The 18,781-nt window shown below is 35.7% G+C and overlaps 1 protein-coding gene across 2 annotated transcripts in view; it reads left to right on the top strand.

The window, feature by feature from the left end:
• Nucleotides 1–18,781, top strand: part of Unc5c (unc-5 netrin receptor C) — a 350,620-nt gene that overhangs the window by 252,249 nt on the left and 79,590 nt on the right. For both annotated transcript variants that reach the window (XM_021195777.2, XM_021195778.2), the window contains exon 4: nt 2,182–2,285. In XM_021195777.2, the coding sequence (XP_021051436.1) occupies nt 2,182–2,285 (104 nt within the window). The remainder of the gene's footprint in view (nt 1–2,181; nt 2,286–18,781) is intronic.

The raw sequence follows: 18,781 nt of genomic DNA on the forward strand, positions 1-18,781 counted from the left end.
GATACTCTTCAAATATGCAAACATTCCTGAAAGTATGATCTACACACACTGACTACTTTCCCTTCTCACTTGTTGGCAACTATCTACTGAGTCCAAGGTCCTCTTACCACCACCAGTCTACACATTTTGGTCCCTAACTCTGACTTAACTACCACTGTAGCACTAGTCATTTCTTATTGGACAAAGGGGGTTTTTCATTACCACACCTAAGTTCATCTTTTAAATCTTATTTCTGTATCCCACACACCATTATCCTAAGCATTTCATCAAATCTCTACCAAAAGCATGTGACTTATAAATACCAAATTAAATTCTTTTAAATGTTTGAATGTATGTCTTTTTCTTCTTTCTAGCTCTTCTTTTTTACATCTTGATAAATTTAAATGAAAACAAGTCAGTTATCAACTTTATCAACTTTAGAACAAAGTCCAGTTATTTTGTCTCTGCTTTAGGTCATACTAGGGGGGATCTTTTCAGTCACTCTCTGAAAATAAGGCATATAAAATAGATAGTGATTTATCCTATAAAAGTTATTAGCTACTATTCTTTTCATTGGCAGCCACACTTACCAAAAACCTTACCTCAGTGCAGATCAAAGCTAATAACAACTATTCTAACAAAGATAATATTATATTTCTGTTGATACACAAATGAATGGCAAATGGTTTTGAGGAATATCTGGGATGGCAAAATTTATGAAGTCAACGGCTAGCACATTCCAATTTAGTATTAATTATTTTGCTGTGAGGTTGTGGTTGACTAAATGTGCATAGTCCTCATTTGTGAAACAGGAATGGAGTTTACATATCTTTGAGGTTATGGTTTTCATCTGGATTTTAATATTTATTTTAAAAATACACTCAATTTCTTAACAATCATATTTTTTAAATGTCCTTCTAAAATTGTTTCTCTCATCCTTTGGAGAATCTTTTATCTTATCTTGTTTCACATCCATCAATTATTTTCTTACAACCACCAGAATCTTAGATGAACTTCTTCAGCTAAGAAATCCAACAATCTAGCAAACATGTAAGTGAATCTTTTCCTTCAGTAACTTTCTAGATGGTACATTTTGGAAGGAACTTACTAGCACACATCCACACCTCTATAGTCTTTGTGTTTCCACCTAGTAATTCAGGAGGCCAAATGCTACTTTCACATTTGTTATGGACATAGATGAGAACACACAAGCATTAAATTGTTGTTGAAACCCACAGGCTAACTTAAGATAAGCCTATGCTGTAAAGAATTGAGCTGTATTTACAAAGTAAAATTCTAGAGCTTCTTAAGAAATGCCCTGATTACATTTTACTTGTAAAACAATAGATAAAACTTATTTAGACTTTAAAGCCAAGCTATTAAAACAAAGCAATTCTATCTCATTCAAAGATGTATTAGTTAAACCTGTCTCCCGCTGTGTGATGTTTGTATGATGTTTGTATGATGTTTGTATGATGATAGGTTGATTTCTGACATTTGCATCTCAGGGTAGTTTCCTAAGCTGCTGCATCTTGCTATAATAGCTCTATCTATACAAGCACATAATTAGGTACTTGGCATGTTTGTGCAGAAATGAATACTTAATCTTCTCATTGAAATGGCTACATGATTAGAAATTAAATTCTTTCTACACTATTCTCAATAGCTATCCTCTGTTTTCCCTTAAAGTCTTAAGACAGTTGTAGAAGTTATATACCTTCTCTGTGGCTCCTTCAAGAGTCCTATTTTTCAACATGAAAAAAAAGCCACTTTTGTTTTATGAATAAAAATATCCTGGTGTTACTACAACCTCAATAATATCAATTATAAGAGGAAAATATTTATGTACATAAGGAACTCTGCCTGTAAAATTCACATGATTGGGTCTCTTTTAATTTAAAAAAAATATTGTCATGACAATAGATTACCAAGAAATACTAAAGTACAATTAATGTGTTTAAGTAATTATTAAACTGATCTATAAAAGGGTTTTATGGAAGCTTAAAGTTAGCACAGTTAATAGGCTTTAACTTTCATAATTTCTTCCATATAGAATATTACTTTTCAGATTATGCACTCTTATCAACAGATGGATGAACTATAAAGATCTAAAATACTAAACTGGGGAAAATTTTGGCACTTTCTGTAACAAGACTGATGTGGTGTAGTTTTGACATGTACTTTATCACCTGAACCTTCCAGATCTGCGGAAGACATTCGAGCAGGAACCCTTGGGAAAGGAAGTGTCCTTGGAGCAGGAAGTCTTACTCCAGTGTCGGCCACCTGAAGGGATCCCAGTGGCTGAGGTAACAAAAATGCATTGCATTTAGCAGTTGGCACTTAGTTATTCTAACAGAGGCCTAACCCATGGCTAATGGTGCAGTGAATTAGGGGCATGGCATGATAGATGGCTGGTAATGGAGTCCTAACTGCCTGCTGCTGGCAAAACAGATTGATTAGGAACTGATTAATGACTTGGAAGTCAATTAGAATGCCCCACTGGACAAAGCCACAGGCAGCGTGGTTTAATTTTATCATTCTCTTTCAAAACAATCTGAAATAGAGTTTTACTTTATCTGGTGTCTATAGAAAGAGATGCTGTGACTTAATGTACCATCAATTGTATGACTGTTTCAGATGACTCTTAAAAGGTTAGTGTAAGAAAGATAATGTGTCTGTCCTTTGAGCTTGCTCTACACGTGTGTTTCTCAGTCTATGATGTCATTGTTGAGCTCAGAAAGCCATATCTACTGTCATAAACATGTTCACTTTCGTGCAATGATAATTCTATCAGTGTATTCTATGTTTTAGTTCTGCTTAAAAGAAGTCTATGAACTGCTAATGAAATGTTATGAACCAGATTTTTGGCATGACTTTTCATTACCAGCAATATATCACTCTTAGAAAAGGGCTATTTGAAAACATTACACTACATAACCCATAGAAGATGGCATGCTTTCGTGGGGACACACACCATAGTACTACAGCGTCCTGTCAAAGAAAATTGATACCATATTTTTCATTTGTTACCAAATAACTCCAACTCTAAAGCTATTTTCCATTTACATGATTAATATAAGACTACCTTATATTATCCAACATGATTATCATAGCTGCTACAAAGTTCTACAAATTCAAACATACTTTCATTTGATAAGTAATATAGCTGCTTACTTGTTGATGGTCCTTGCTAGGCTCTAAACTTCAAAACGTTATTTGAAGGATTTTCTCTATTTTGTATACATGAAAAGAGAGATATGCCAGTTGTTGTCATTCATACCTATATATGGATTTAGTGGACATGAATCAGCTCATTTTTCGTGCATTAAAACCTTAAAATTCTGCCTCTCCAACAAATCAGAAAAATAATATCAAAACTTTAAGTGATTAATTATAAACAATTCATTTTACTGTTTGATTTGTGGTGGCTTTCCAGTCTTTTGAAAATTGCTACAAGGTAGGTCTAAGGTAGTCAGCCCAAAACTGAGTATCTTATTCTTCTGAGTTAATACTGGCAATAAATTATTTGAAGATGTATGCAAACGAACTCCATTTTTCTGCCAAAGCATTTATACCTCTGTTATTTAATGCAAAATCACATATATCCTTGTTTTACCCTGAAAAAAAAAAACAAATTTTCTTCATAATTAGCATCTCAGGGCTCTTCAAAACCATCTCACAAATTGCACTATTCTCACTACCACAATACTACATCCAAATATTGCAGCCTCAAAGGACAAGCTATGATTTAGTGTGGCTGAAATGAAGAGCACTCTTTTCTGTACAACATTTCATTTCAGTTATGCAATAGTGCATCTGTCTCTTTTCTTGTGGTTCTAAAGCAAACTTCTTCCAGAAGCCACTGTGATGTTCTAAGCATTCTCTGAGCAGCACAGACATCTGTAGTTTGGCTTTTACTCAAGGGAACTTAAAAGCAACTGGCCCTTGGAAAATCATACAGAGAGAAGATCATGGTATTCTTTTTGTTTCCAGTCTTAACAAAGTAGTTCACTTTGTCAAGGAGTGAAGATTCATGACTTCAAACTAATTGGCTATGAATTTTATGTGTATCATCACTTGAGAAGAGTCTAATTAACATTTGGAAAGCTCAAAAATCATATACCCATTCGACATTCCAAGAACTATATATATATATATATATATATAATTACTTTTTATTTCTATTTTTTTCAGTCAGAGGAGAGATCAAACATACATGCTTAAGAACAATCTAATAAATTCCTGTGTGGATTCTTTCTGACACCATTAAAATTACCAAGATCAGAAAACCAATGGATGCCTTCACGTTTCACTTTCTGGCTGCTATTTGCTCAAGAGCAATAGAAAAAATGTAAAAAGAAATGAAAGATAGCTTGGGAGTTAAGAGACTATTTGATCATTTTTAGTTTCAATGTAAATGCATTCAGTACATTATCTTCATTTACTTGCTTATGGAATTTGAAAGCATAAAGGTGATATCAAATGAGATGTTAATCTTAACAGAAAGCCAGCAGATAAAAATGTATCTGTTTTAGGACCATTAGAGCAGCCCCTAATGAGGTCAACCCAGATAGTTGTATGCTTTGCTGCTGTCCAAAGCAGCTGCTTCTGAGAGAAAATTAGACAGTGACGGTTCGGTGAACACATGGCTGATCAAATCAAGTGGTCTTTGCTTTATACGTATGTGGTTGGTTTCCTGAATGAAGATCCATTCTTTGCAGATTATCAGGGCGCAATACTTTTCTTCTAGCTCGTTAAACCAGGCACCTTTCAAAAATTCTAACCCCAATCATGATCACGTTGCATTTATGCATATAACATCATAGGTGTTGCTCAGGGGGCACCTCGCCTATTTGGGTATTTGATCGTCTCTTCATGGAATAGCAACTGAATTTCCTTACAAATTTCAGGTTTAAATCCAAGCATGATCACATTTTACTCTGTGACTTTAGGCAAGATATTTAAATCCTTTTATCCAAATTTTTCAGTCCTATAAGGAAAATAATATTTATGTATTAAATGTTTAGTATTTAATAAATAGTATATAAAAGCCTCTTAAACTTATGTAGAGTCATAAACGACTAATGTTTATACTATTATTATATTGTTATTAATTCCCAGAAGATAGACCTCAGTATCATAACATAACCACTGAACTTCTCTCATCCTAAGCACTCTAGGGTACATGGCAGAGGAATGTCTGATGTGTGAAGAATCACCAAGATGCCTCTCATATTCTATAGCCATTGGTTATCTTGGAGAACATTAGTGCTGCAGATGAATGCAACAGTTAAAACATGACTTTACCTTTCACTGATGCTAATCAAATCACATGCCGTATTACTTTCCTCATTGTTATGACCAAATACCTGACAAAGAGTAACTTCAGAGAAGACAAATTTATTTGAGGCTAGTTGTTTGGGGGGATACAGTCAAATACAATGGAGAAAGCATTTCAACAGAAGGAATCAGGTACAACTACTTTCATTGCAGCTACAGTCAGAAAAAAAGACAGGAAGTGGGGTGTATATTATAAATCCTACCCCCAATATAAGGAACCCCAATGTCTATCCCTAGAGACTCACTTCCTCCAGCAAGCTTCTACTTCCAAAATGTATCATAACATTCCAATATCCAGCTGTCATCTGGTGGCAAGGTATTCAAACACATGAGCCTATGGGGGACACTTCACATTCAAGTCATAGTGGTAGCAAATGTCATGAACTTCCTCTGTCTTCTCTAAATCATTAGTTACTGTCATTCATCCAGTCCTGCTTGTACCAAGAGTGCCAAGGAGGAAATTTGAGCAGAGGTTACTCTTCATAAATGTTTTTTTGGATTCCAAATGCCAAAAACATTGTCTCAAAGAAGAATGGGCCAGCCAAAGCTTACAGTTCATCCTCCTACAAGTAGCAATGACTTTTAGTGACTTCTAGGGCAAATTGGTTATAATAAACTGCTTATATCTCAGATATGAAACAATAGGGTTTTAGACCCCTTGCTGTTCCTGATTCTGAGCTCCTCTCTGCATTCTTTGTTTCAATATTCTTTCTGTGTGACTAGCAACTTTATAAATATTTCATAACTGCACAATTTCCATATCATAGGCATAGAGTCCCCCCCAAAAAATTGTATTGGATATAATACCATCACTGACTAGTTCATAGAGTAGTCAAGGGATACCAAGGAGCAAGTCATGGTTAAAGGGTACATGGAAACTCAGTTATTTTGCAACATATTCAGAGCTAATTTAGCATAAAACATCAGGTGCAAGTGAAGGTGTGGCTGGATAAATGGCTTCTCGATACCATAATTTTATATGTATGGAAGTTCATCTATTTACTCTTCTGTCTGATTGTACTGTGAAGAGAAGGAACACAAAGTTAGGCTCTTATTTTATCTCTAATGACTGCAAACTAGAGTTCACAAAACATTCTCTAAATATATTAAATATATTTTAGAAACAAAAGAAGGTATGTTTGATATAATAGAGAGGCTGTCTTTCAGGAAATAAAAATTTCTAGAAGAATGTTATCTTTCACTTATAAAAGATTCTTAATTTGGGTTTTATTGCTGTGATGAGACACCATGACCAATGCAACTCTTATAATCGGGGCTGGCTTACATCATCATCATAATGAGAATTAAGGCATCATCCAGGTATACCATGGTGCTAGAGAAAAAAACTGAGAGTTCTACATCTTGATATGAAAGCCGAAGAAGGAGACTGTGTAACTGGGCATATATAACCTCAAAGCCAGCCTTTATAGTGATACACTTTATCCAACAAAACCACACCTACTCCAACAAGGCCACACCTACTCCAACAAGGCCACAACTCCTAATAGTGTTACTCCCTTTGGGCCCAGCATTCAAACACATAAATCTGTGGGAACCATACCTATTCAAACCACTACAGTTGGATAGCCCAATTAGAGAACCCCAAGGGAGATAGGAGGATCCTTTAATCTGAACCTTCAGAGCAGGATTCCAACTCACCAGGACTAGGAATAAAAGAATACTTGGGAGATACTTCAGCTCAAAGATACCAGAGAGCACTAATAATAATAACACTAAAAGTACAAAGTAGACAATTTAGAAAGAAGAAACACCAATCATAGAAATACTATTGGATAATATTATTTGGTATCTTTTTAAATTTTTTATTAGATATTTTCTTTATTTACATTTCAAATGTTATCCCCTTTCATTGTTTCCCCTCTGAAAATCCCCTATCCTTCCCTCCTCCCCCTGCCCACCAACCCACCCACTCCTGCTTCCCTGTCCTGGCATTCCCATACACTGGGGTATGGAGCCTTCCCGGGACCAAGGGCCTCTCCTCCCACTGATGTCTGACAAGGCCATCCTTGCTACATATGTGGCTGGAGCCATGGGACCCTCCATGTGTACTCTTTGATTGATGGTTTAGTCCCTGGGAGCTCTGGGGGAGCTGCTAATGGTTGGTTCATATTGTTGTTCTTCCTATGGAGCTGCAAACTCCTTCAGTTCCTTGGGTCCTTTCTCTAGCTCCTCCATTAGGACCCTGTGCTCAGTCCAATGGTTGGCTGAGAACATCCACTTCTGTATTTGTCAGGCTCTGATAGAGCCTCTAAGGAGACAGCTATAAAAGGCTCCTTTCAGCATGTACTTGTTGACATCCACAATAGTGTCTAGGTTTGATATCTGTATATTGGATGGATCCCCAAGTGGGACAGTTTCTGGATGACCTTTTCTTCAGTCTCTGCTCCACACTTTGTATCTCCTCCCATGGGTATTTTGTTCCCCCTTCTAAGAAGGACCAAAGTACTAACACTTTGGTCTTCCTTTTCCTTGAGCTTCATATGGTCTGTGAATTGCATCTTGGGTATTCCGAGGTTTTAATAGCACATTTCCTGGGGTCAATCAAAAAAATGATTCTTTCTTTCCCTTTCTGATTACATTTGACTGTATTTCAATAATAAGTCTATCTCCTATCTCCCTGAAGAAGCAAGAAAATTAATTTGATGTAAAGTGGGTGCTGGGCTATTCCCAAGGCATAATAGCAGCTCTCTATGAAATTAATCCTGCTCTATTCATTTGAGTTCATGCCTAGAAGATGTTACTATCATATGGCAAGTCAGGGATGCTTTCTATCATCAGGTTATTCCTCATGGGGATCACTGAATCAATCCATCAATGGCTGCAAGGTCTTTCTGGCATGGTAGACGGAACAAAACAGAAAATTTCACTAAAACCTGTGATTTGTTTCACCTTTAACAAGGGGATAATTGCTTCCCTAATTATAATTGAGCTATTTCTCATAGGAGTTTAATTGGAGGAACAGGGCACAGTATTCAACTTATTGACCCAGTTGTACTTAAGAATAGTCTTCTTATTTATCAACATTTGCATCTCTAATTAGTGAGTGGGAAAATATGGGGTGAAGTGTGAAAGAATAGATTATTTTGCTGAGTTTAGTCATGATAAATAGGAAACGGGTTTTTTTAAAGTAGGTACTGACAAGAGCAAAACCTACAGGCAGGTGGAGGCGCTATTGAATGTGCAACATCAGGTGGCTTTCCAGCTAACTGCTTATTAATACAGCCAATCACAGTGCCTTACAAGCCATGCCACCTCTCAGAACTGGAGGAGATGCATTTGCTGCCAGGTGCCTTGTCTACCAAGCAGCACATCACACTCCTTGCAGGTAAGAGAGGCTAAGAGAGAAATGCAGAGCTGGGTCCTCTTTGGGAGGGAACCTTTTTCTCAGCGCCTGCAATGGCTGTCAGATTTTCTTTCTGCTTTGTAAGAGAGCATTGAGAACTAGAAAACAGTTTTTAAAAACAGTCTTGTGTTTCCAGACTTTCATTTTAAGTTTTGCATTTTCAATTTTTTCACCTTTGTAGTATTTCTTTCCTCATATGTCTCTGGTATTTAACACTCTGACCTCCACACAAGGCCGTGTATCTGTGTATGTTTAAATTAATGACTAAATTAGTATTCAATATATCAATTTATGTCACAAATGTAAGGTCTAAAAGTCATTGTCTTACCAGCTACAGATTCCAGGTTCAATTTTCTAACATGCATAGTGGTTCCTTCAAGGCTATAGATGCAAAATGCATATTCTATCTTCCATCATCAATCCATTTATTCAGGGAATATGTCTTGTGGGCTCATTGTGCACACAATATTCTTATTGTTCTGAGAGAGGGAAACACAAAATGAAAAGGCAAGACAAAGGCACTTTCAGGTAACCAGTTAAAGGGAACAGGGCAAGGTTGTCTGGACAGAAGAAACAAAACACAGGTCATGTGGGTAGTTGTTGGGGGTTCAGAGGACTGCAGGAAAGTCTCTCTGCAGAGATAAATTTGCACTGAGCTCTGGGTGACAGGAAGGAGCCAGTCTTGAAAAGAACTGGGTCAGAAAGCTCCAGGCAGCAGAGACAGTGCACAAATCCCCTCAGAAACCGATGGCTTTGAAAGACTAGGAGCCTCTCATCTTAGATCCAATAACAGGAAGACATTTGGTGTCAGGGAAAGAGGAGTTCTGGGACTGTAGACATGACAAGCCATTCAGAACCATAGTTAAATGCATTAGATACCAGCAAAGATTTTAAATAAGGATTTTTCACAACCCAATATGTGGCTGTAAAGGGTCTCACTACCTCATGGGGACAGATTTTCAGACCATGTGAAGGGGAACAAGGAGACTCCTTAGAGCTTGGCTCTCATCAAGAAAGGAAAGGAAAGAAAGAAAATAATTGCTTAACTCGAGGGGAAAATAAAAAAGTAAGAAGACAAGTTGAAAAATACAGAACATATATAGTTTTGCCAAATATGCGACTAAACTATGATTTTCCAAAATTAAGAAAATGTATAAATTATTTATTGAGTCGTGAGAAAGTGAAATCTTCCGTGTCCATATATTTGGGTGTCCACATTCCATGTCCACATCCTACTAGCAGGAGCAGGCTGAAGACAGATGACATAAACCCAGCGTTCAATAGAATCTGTTTCTATATCTAATCTCATTTGTGCATCAGCAATGAGCTAAGTCCCAAGGAGACTCATAATCACAGTGCAGAGGGCCCTTTTACATTCAAGACCCTATTTTCTGAAAATGAAAAGGTGCCTTTTATTTTTGATCACTTTCTTGCTTTAGAATGCCTAAGACTAAGACTGTCCATATGCCTGTAGTCTATACTTATTCTCAGACAGTGTGGATGGGAAAAGACATCTCTAGAGAACAATAGGCTTGCATTTCCTGATGATGGTCAGGCTGAGCACAGTCTTGACTATTTTACATTGATAAAGAGAAGGCTAAATATTGCTTATCCGGAAGTCAAGTTCTTAGTAAAAAGTAGTAAAAGACTAGTAATTCATCAGTGGGCTTGTCAATTTATAGCCCTTTTATTGTAGAAAATTTAGCTTTTAAACACAATTCAGAGTTGATTTGTTTGTTCTCTTGTATGGTGGTGTCATATATAGTAATTCGACTTTGGGACATTTTCCTGTTTTTTAAATTATATTTCTCAATTAGGCTTTATTACATTACGTTTCTTTGTCCATTTGCTTTTATTTCTTCATGGTCTAACTTCAGTTTTAGAAGTTTACAAAGCTGAAGACAAGTTCGCCTCCACAATATGGTCTGTGTACATCCAGCTCTCAAAAGCAATGAGCCAGACATATGTGCAATTAAGGGAGGAAAACAAATTCCCTTTCTTGGCAAATTCCTTCCTTCTGCAGAAGTTACAACAACTGAGCAAAATGTCACTGTAGTTTCCATTTGAAATTTTTAATTCTTTGCCCATTTTATTTTTACAATTGCCTAAAGATAGAATTTCAATTTGCTTAAAGACTAACACATTTTAGAGCATATAAAATACCTTTAGTTTCATAGTGCTACTGAAAGCTATAAAGAATATTGAATAATGCCATCAAAGAAGAAGTAGATGAGTGTTTGTTTGTTTGTTTGTTTGTTCGTTTGTTTGGAGCTCTAAGAAGCAAATAGCTGCAAAAACAATGTGGCCTTCCATTCTTGGAATGTTTTCTTAGTTATTTGAGATATTCTAAAGGAACAGTAAGCTATCTATTGCCAATAGGACAAGCAAAGGGAAAACAGAATCCTGGAACTTCAAACCTATGGGCAGGTGAAACCAAACAATTCTTGTGTTGCAATAGAGAACGCCTTGCTCCCTGGGATGTGGTGCATCCATGTGCTCACCCATGTGCACACAACCTGAGAGCCTCACAGATAGACTCCTCGGCACTCCAACCACACATACAACCACTGCATCAGCATCTGTATTTTACAGTTTACAAGTATAGCTCACTCAAAAGCATTCTCTGAGAAATATCTAGAAAACCTAACAGTTACGTCTCACCTTTAAATACAGATTAGCAGGTACCATGTACAATATACTAAAGCTTGTAAAACCCATCCATATGTTCTTGCATGTTTAAGAAGATAAAAAAGAGCAAATAAATTAATAATAATAGTAACAGCAATAATAATAATAATAATAATAATAATAATAATACTTAAGACTTGTCACTTGTAAACCAGCCTGTGAAACTTGGCGGACTCCCAGGGACTAGCTAATGCACCTATGAGAAGCTTAACTTGGCTGAGTGTGCATTTGATAATTGCCCAATAATTGCTTTTCCCATTTGTTTGATTAATGTACCTATATACAGTTCTCTATCAAATCCCCACTCTCTAGGTGTGCATACACTTTAGGATTCTGTTGTGTTGCTTTCCAGGGTAGTGTTCTGGCACAGTGGGCCCCAATTTGCTATTAGCAATGTAACCTTTCTGATAGATGTGAATTTTTCTACATAATGGTTGCTGGAGTCACTTTTTCATCTTGGATGGCATGTGGCAGTTTCCTTGGTTAATTAGGACAAATGTGCCAATTATGTTAATGTTTCTCCCGATACCAATCAGTGAATAATTAGACACAACACATCTGTCTTTCACAGGGGAGGAGAATATAAAAGTATAAGGTGCCTGGCTTCTTATATTGACATATATGACTAGACAATACACAATCAATTCCTAAGTCAGCAAGTTTTTATGTTAAAGGGTGCCAGTATGCATTGATGGTCTGAATACCTTCCACAAAGTGAGAAGAATCTCTCCTAAGATTTTAAGTTGTCTTTTCTTCCTTCAAAACAGCAACAAAATTAAATAGCCCTGTTGCTAAAAATGTAGTTATATTGTGAGTTTATTTACCTCTAATCTTCAGAGATAAGTAAGTTCATCTATAGATGTATTTCAACCTCTTGAGAATAATATGGCTTCATTGATATAAGGTATTCTGTTGAAAGAAATCACAAAATTAAGCCTGTAGGATCAGAGTGAAAGGATTGTTAATATACATAAGACACCATATCATTCCAGTTTGCTATAATTTCTATTTACATAGTTCTACGTCTCTGATGCTCAGAGTCTTCTGGTTAGTAGAAAATAAATGGTATTTCCATTGTAACTTTGTTGGCATTAATGTTCCATATTTGGTAGGACTGTAGAGAGAGAGAAAGTTGTAGCCAAATTATTTAATTTAATGATGTTTTAAGTGATGTCTCTATCCTAGGTTTGACTCTGCAAGTATTAAGCAAAGACTTATAAAATCCATCCATTGTCATCTTTGATATAGTCTCAGAATATCCTAACATAAAGCTTGTGGATTTGTTTAAACTTCAAAATTTATATTTACCACTAAATATGGCTTACATATTCAACATCTAATAATATTCGATGTAAAGCCCTCATTTCAATTTAATCCTTAAGTTTGTATTATTGAGTTTCAAATATAGTATTCCAATTGTTTTTTGAGGAACAATTGGTGAGAAAATAAAAGAACACTGACCATTTGTAATTTTTCTTTTATATTGATGTCTTTAATTTAAAAACTAAAACACAACTCAGAAAAGGCATTTGACAGTTCTGAAAGCCAGTTATGGTTGCTAACATTGGCCCTCGGCATTCCTCATGTCCGAGTCATGCTGGCATATATTCCTTTTGTTCAAAGGATTAGGAAGAATGGAGAACAAAGGAAGAGGCTGTGATGATTAGCTTTAAAACTTTTTGCTGTACCCACAAATATTTGAGCTTGATTCTTCAGTTGTATAACAGGAATAACAGTTATATTCTTACCCCGAGTCTGAACATGAAATCTTTGAACACTATTAGAAATAATACTTTGGTGACTACCTTATTTAAACAACTCTACATTTATATCCTCTTATCTATAAGAACACTATTAGCTAGAATTTTGGGGTCAGTACTAGGTAGCATAACTAATGTGATACTTGGTTAGAAAAAACAGAGGTGAATGAAAGTGAGCAAATGAATTTTCAAAATCATTTTTCAATTTGAGGATTATAATTTATACCATATGTAACTGGGAGCTCTAAATGGATACAGTTTTGGGAACCATGGATTTTTCTGTCTCTGTGCATGTCACAGATAAAAAATAAATATAAAGTATTTAGAAAAATAGGCAATGCTTAAAGTGTGATGGTTGTAAAATGTTGGAGTGGTCTCAGAGTAGAACTTATGCAAGGCTGGGCTACTGAGCAATGGTTTACTGCGAAGCCTTGCTTCCCCTGACAATTCAGCCAGTGCTTCTGACTTTTATAAAATATTAGTCACTCTGAAACTATAAAACCATGCATCTAAGAACCATAAAGGTCATTTTTTAAAATCAAACTGCACAAGTAAAGTGGTCACTTTTATACCTTTTCTAGGAACACAATGGGGACAGTATGCTTCAATCTAGGATCCCATGATCAGGATGGGAATCACCAACCTTCATAATTAAATCAGATTAGTGTTTGGAGACTTCCACGGGCAATCAACTGAACTGTGTGATGAAAGTATCAGGGTGAATTATTAAGCATATGATCATCCCACAGCAAGACCTGGGCATCTACCATTGTGCACAAAGACTGGAAATATGATGTCTCCTCTGGACAAATACTGCCAGACAACGTTATGGCTGTGAACTGTGGACATAGCCTTCACCAGGAAAGTTTACTAAGTGAGGGTTTTTAAGTTCCACTTATTTATTTTGTTTGGAGCATATGTGTGATGTATGATACAGCTGGTGGGTAGACATCTGATGACAGCTTTCAATCCCCAATCCTCTATTTACAACATGTGTAGCCTAGGGATCAAACTCAGGTCACTGAATGGGAAGAGAAGCATCCTTACCTACTGAGCCTTCTCACTGGCCTCTAACGTGAGGATTTAGAAGCTGGTATTCATGGTAATGGTAAAGCAAATGTATTCTTTCCAAGTGTTTACTTTCCTGACTGATATTGGGAAATTAAACATATATAATTTTTAGCAGAGACATTGAGTACTCCAGGTCATGGTTAAAACATCCAATTTTGACAGTAGTCTCTGAGGTAATTTTAGCACCACAGAAAAGCCCATTGAGACTATTGACTAGTCTTGATCCACTTACTTCTCTCATTAAATCCTCCTGCAACCCCTTTCTGTGTAGTCCTCCACCTTGTACAGGCAAAGACTATAGTCAATTCTGTCTGACTCTTAAATTATGTATTCCCCCCTAGTAACAAAATAGTTTCATAGATGATACATTTTTTAAAATTTGGTTCAATAAAGTGGTACAAATTGTGTATGGCCTTATTGATTTCTATAAGCAAACCAGATATTTAGAAAAAAATCATCTCTTGGAAAAATTTACTTTTAAAGGGTTAAGTTTTCTCACCAGCCTTATAAAAGCATAACAGTTTATGACATTGTATATAGTTCCTAACATTGTTAAATAAGAAAAATCTTAGGATGTAGAAGGGGAATTAATTAAAGTCACCTTAAAAGTCTACTCCCAGAGACCATTATTTTAAGATAAACAGTAAGATATAAAGTTGAAAGAGAGATCAATGTGAGAAAAGATTATGATTGATCCTGAACTTGTTATGCTTTTCATATCTGTTGAGCATCAAGATGAAATTATCTAGAAAGTAATTGGAAAGATAGACAGAACTTAACAAAATTGAGACTAATGTTGTTGGTTTGAGAATTATCAGCCATAAGTGAAGAATATGTCCATACAATAACAAGAGCATTCAGGTCTCAGACAAAGTTGCAGTGGGCTTCTCTGTGGAGCTTTGAAAATTTAGGTGCCTGAGCCCCTCCTATAACTAATAAAATCAGAGGAGTTCCAATGGGATATAGGCATGAAAGATGCAGTAAATGATTCCTGGACAATTCAGGGCACAGAGTTAAAAACCACTGATGTAAGTAGAGAGAGGATATAATGGAGGCAGTGAGAAGCTTACATGAAAGCAGGTTAATATCAGACATAGGGTTCAGAAGTACATTCAGAGTAGCTACTCGCAATAGCAAGGTCAGTAACGCAAGATGTCTTTGCATTTGAAAATTAGACAGGACCACTGTTTGCCTCTGATGGTAAAATTTGAGCAGTATGAAGGGCTTTACTCCAGAGAGTTGCCCTCTGAACAGTGAATGAGCCAGTGAATAGACAGGAAGCTACAGGACTGTAACTTTTAAGAGATAAAGAGGCTGAAATATGACTACTGCAAAAGAAGGACACATCTCATGTGTTCAGAGTAAGCAGGAAGCTACAAAAATATTGAGTACTTTGTTGATGACCCAGAGGCTCAGAAGTCTAAGCAGTAAAATAATATGAATCACCAGTGGCTGCAGTTTCTACAGGTAAATGCTTAGCAACCTGGAGTTGCAGATGGCTTTCGGAGTGGTACATAAACCTTCAGGTTATGTCTTCTGGATAAATGTTCACTCTTGCCTATTTGCTAATGCTTTCTGCTAGAATTGCATGAAAGTAATTTTGTTTGATGTTCTCTGATTGAATGTTGAAACAGGATTCACAGAGTGAGATATTTTTCTTCACAGAACTAGATCATGTTCTCACTCAGCATACTTGCGGAGTAGATTTACCATTATGAGTTTCAGCTCCTGTGTGTGTACAAAGACATGGGACATGTCTATAGGACAGATCATAATGAGACGCTGCTTGGTTTCATAGAAGAGGTGTAACCACTGAAAATACTTTCAGATATCTTTCATTTTGAAATGACTAGAAGGAAATCTTATTCCTGAAGGCCTAGTTAAAGTAATAGAGATCATGAAATGCATGGTCTTGCAAACTTTATATGACCCAGCACAGGGGAAGGCCAGGGCCAAGAAGTGGGAGTGGGTTGGTAGGGGAGCGGGGGGGGGGGGTATAGGGAACTTTCGTGATAGCATTCAAAATGTAAATAAAGAAAATAATAATAATAAAAAAGAAATGCATGCCATGTATTGAAGATGGGGTAAGGAGAGCGAGGTTACAAAGAATAAGTATTGAGGAATATATATACATATATATATATGAATATATATATACATATATATTTTCCATATATGTGGAATAATGTATATGTATGAATGCATATTTATCATATTTCTTACATTTACTACCAAAATAGAAATGAATATCAGACTTAATATGGTTGAATGTCTTCAATTAAAAATACACTCTACATATTTATTTAGAAAGTGATGCAATGATGATGTTGTCTAACAGGATTAGAAAGCATTTATACAAGTTATTTAAATATTATATTTCAGTATCTGACAAATGGTTTTTGGCCTATCCAATGCTTCCTGACATAGTGCTCGATTATCATTTAAAAGTGAATAGAGGATATATCTCAGTAGAAAAATAAAAGAACTTAGACTTTAACATATTTCAAGCTATTTAGACTAACATGATTTCTTTTATTTCTTGAGTTCTCATTTTGTCTCACTCTCTCATCCTTTAGTGTATTCTTAGTTAAATATTAATGATAATTTTAAACTACTCATTGTGTGTTAGAGATAGGGTATTAAATCTCCAAATCCTTATGAACTGTGGTCTAGAATTATTCTCATTTTATAAATAAGCACAGCAGGTTGTAGAGATGAAAAGCCAACCCAAAGTAGACACAAATAACACAAAGTGACCAAGTTCAGCTTTGAACTCAGCAGTCTATTCAGCCTTTTTTTTTTTTTTTTTTTTTTTTTTTGAGAGAGTTTTAAAACTGCTACTTTCAGGAAGACTCTCACATATGCATACTGGAATGACTCAAATCAAACATTAACAACAGAATATGGAAAGCAGTCTAGTAGTGCTCCCTAACTATTCTTTTCATCATTAACAAAACTCAATATTTTTTAACACTTCTGAAAATAAGATCAAATATGTCCCCAAAAGACAGAAAAGGCTACATTTCCTAACCCCAAGAATGGAAACTGAAAGGTACTGGGCATCATGGCAGCCATATAAAGTCATGGTTTATGGCAGAAGCTTTTTATTGCTTTCTGAACTTCAACCTATTTTTTTCTGCCTTCTTGAGTGATTTATACACAGTTAAAGATAATGACTAACTCAGAGAGAGTTCCACATTGTATAAATCAGTTTGCAAAGTAGGAAAGGTGGAGGATTTAAGAGAAAAATGTTTCGATATCAAAAATATGAAAAGAATTGGAGGCCAGATCAGGTATTAACACTTGACTAACCAAGAGTGCATTGTGAATAAATTTCATTAGAAAAATTAAATTAATTATTATTCAATATGATATAAATGTAGTACAAGAAGACTATCTATCTATCTATCTATCTAGATAGATAGATAGATAGATAGATAGATAGATAGATAGATAATTTTATATTTAATATATCCAAGGAATCACTTCAAAATGGAGGAATCATTTTCTTTGGCACTGCTGATCCTAGAGCTTCCACATGAAACATATTTTTTTAAAATTAGATGTTACAGCTCTTGCATACTGATTTCTCTTAGTGACTCAGATAGTTTTTACATGATAAATAGAATCACTGTCACATATTTTCCCAATTTTTTATATTTAAGTTTTTATGATTGCTCTAACATTTTGCCTAAGCCAAAAATAATAATTAAATATTATTTCAGCCCACTTACACTGTAACTATCCTTTTCAATTAATATGTTCCATGTCTAATGTTAAGGTAAAGCTGACTCAAAGAAAAAAAACATCAGGATTGAAGTGTTTCAAAACTTACCTTTTACCAAAAAAAAAGAATATCCCTTTTCTTGGTTAAAACCAAAAAAAAAAAAAAAAAAAAAAAAAAAAGAAAGAAAGAAAGAAAGAAAGAAAGAAAGAAAAGAAAAGAAAGAAAAGCAAGGGAATTTTGAGTAGTTTGCTAGCATCGCACTTTCCTGCATGGATCCCTCCTGAGACTGTGCCAACCACAACTCATTGTTTTGGCCCTCAGATTGTTTCCTCCTTCTGTAACCCTGTTCTGCACACAGATTCCCAAGCCAGAACCTGCAGAATCCTTTTGTTATTCTTCTTTCAACCTTGTACCCAAGCATGTGCTCTTCCTTAAGTGTCCATTATTCTAATGCCCTTTGCCTCTCAGTAATCAGAATTCCATCACCAAAAGCAAGTGCAGACATCCACGGTATGTTTCAGTCTCAAGTTCTCTTTATCTTAACATATGTCCTATTGCAATTACGCATATGCCCCACCTCCTTCTATAGAGAGCTCGATCAGCAGGATCTTGGCTGTCTATTCTTCAGCACTTAACACAATGCCTACACATATTCTATACTTGGGGTTTGTGCCCGAATTGAAACCAAAGGTTAAGATTACTTATCTTTTTGAGGCAGGGTTTTGTCTATCCCAGAGGTAACCTAGAACTTACTGTGTAGCTTAGGATGACTTTGAACATCTTCTGCATTACTTGAGAGCTTTTCTTGCAGTTATATACCACTATTCTCAGTTTATATAGGCTGGAGATCAA

The sequence above is a fragment of the Mus pahari genome, chromosome 4 (genome assembly GCF_900095145.1).
Source record: "Mus pahari chromosome 4, PAHARI_EIJ_v1.1, whole genome shotgun sequence".
NCBI lineage: Eukaryota > Metazoa > Chordata > Mammalia > Rodentia > Muridae > Mus > Mus pahari.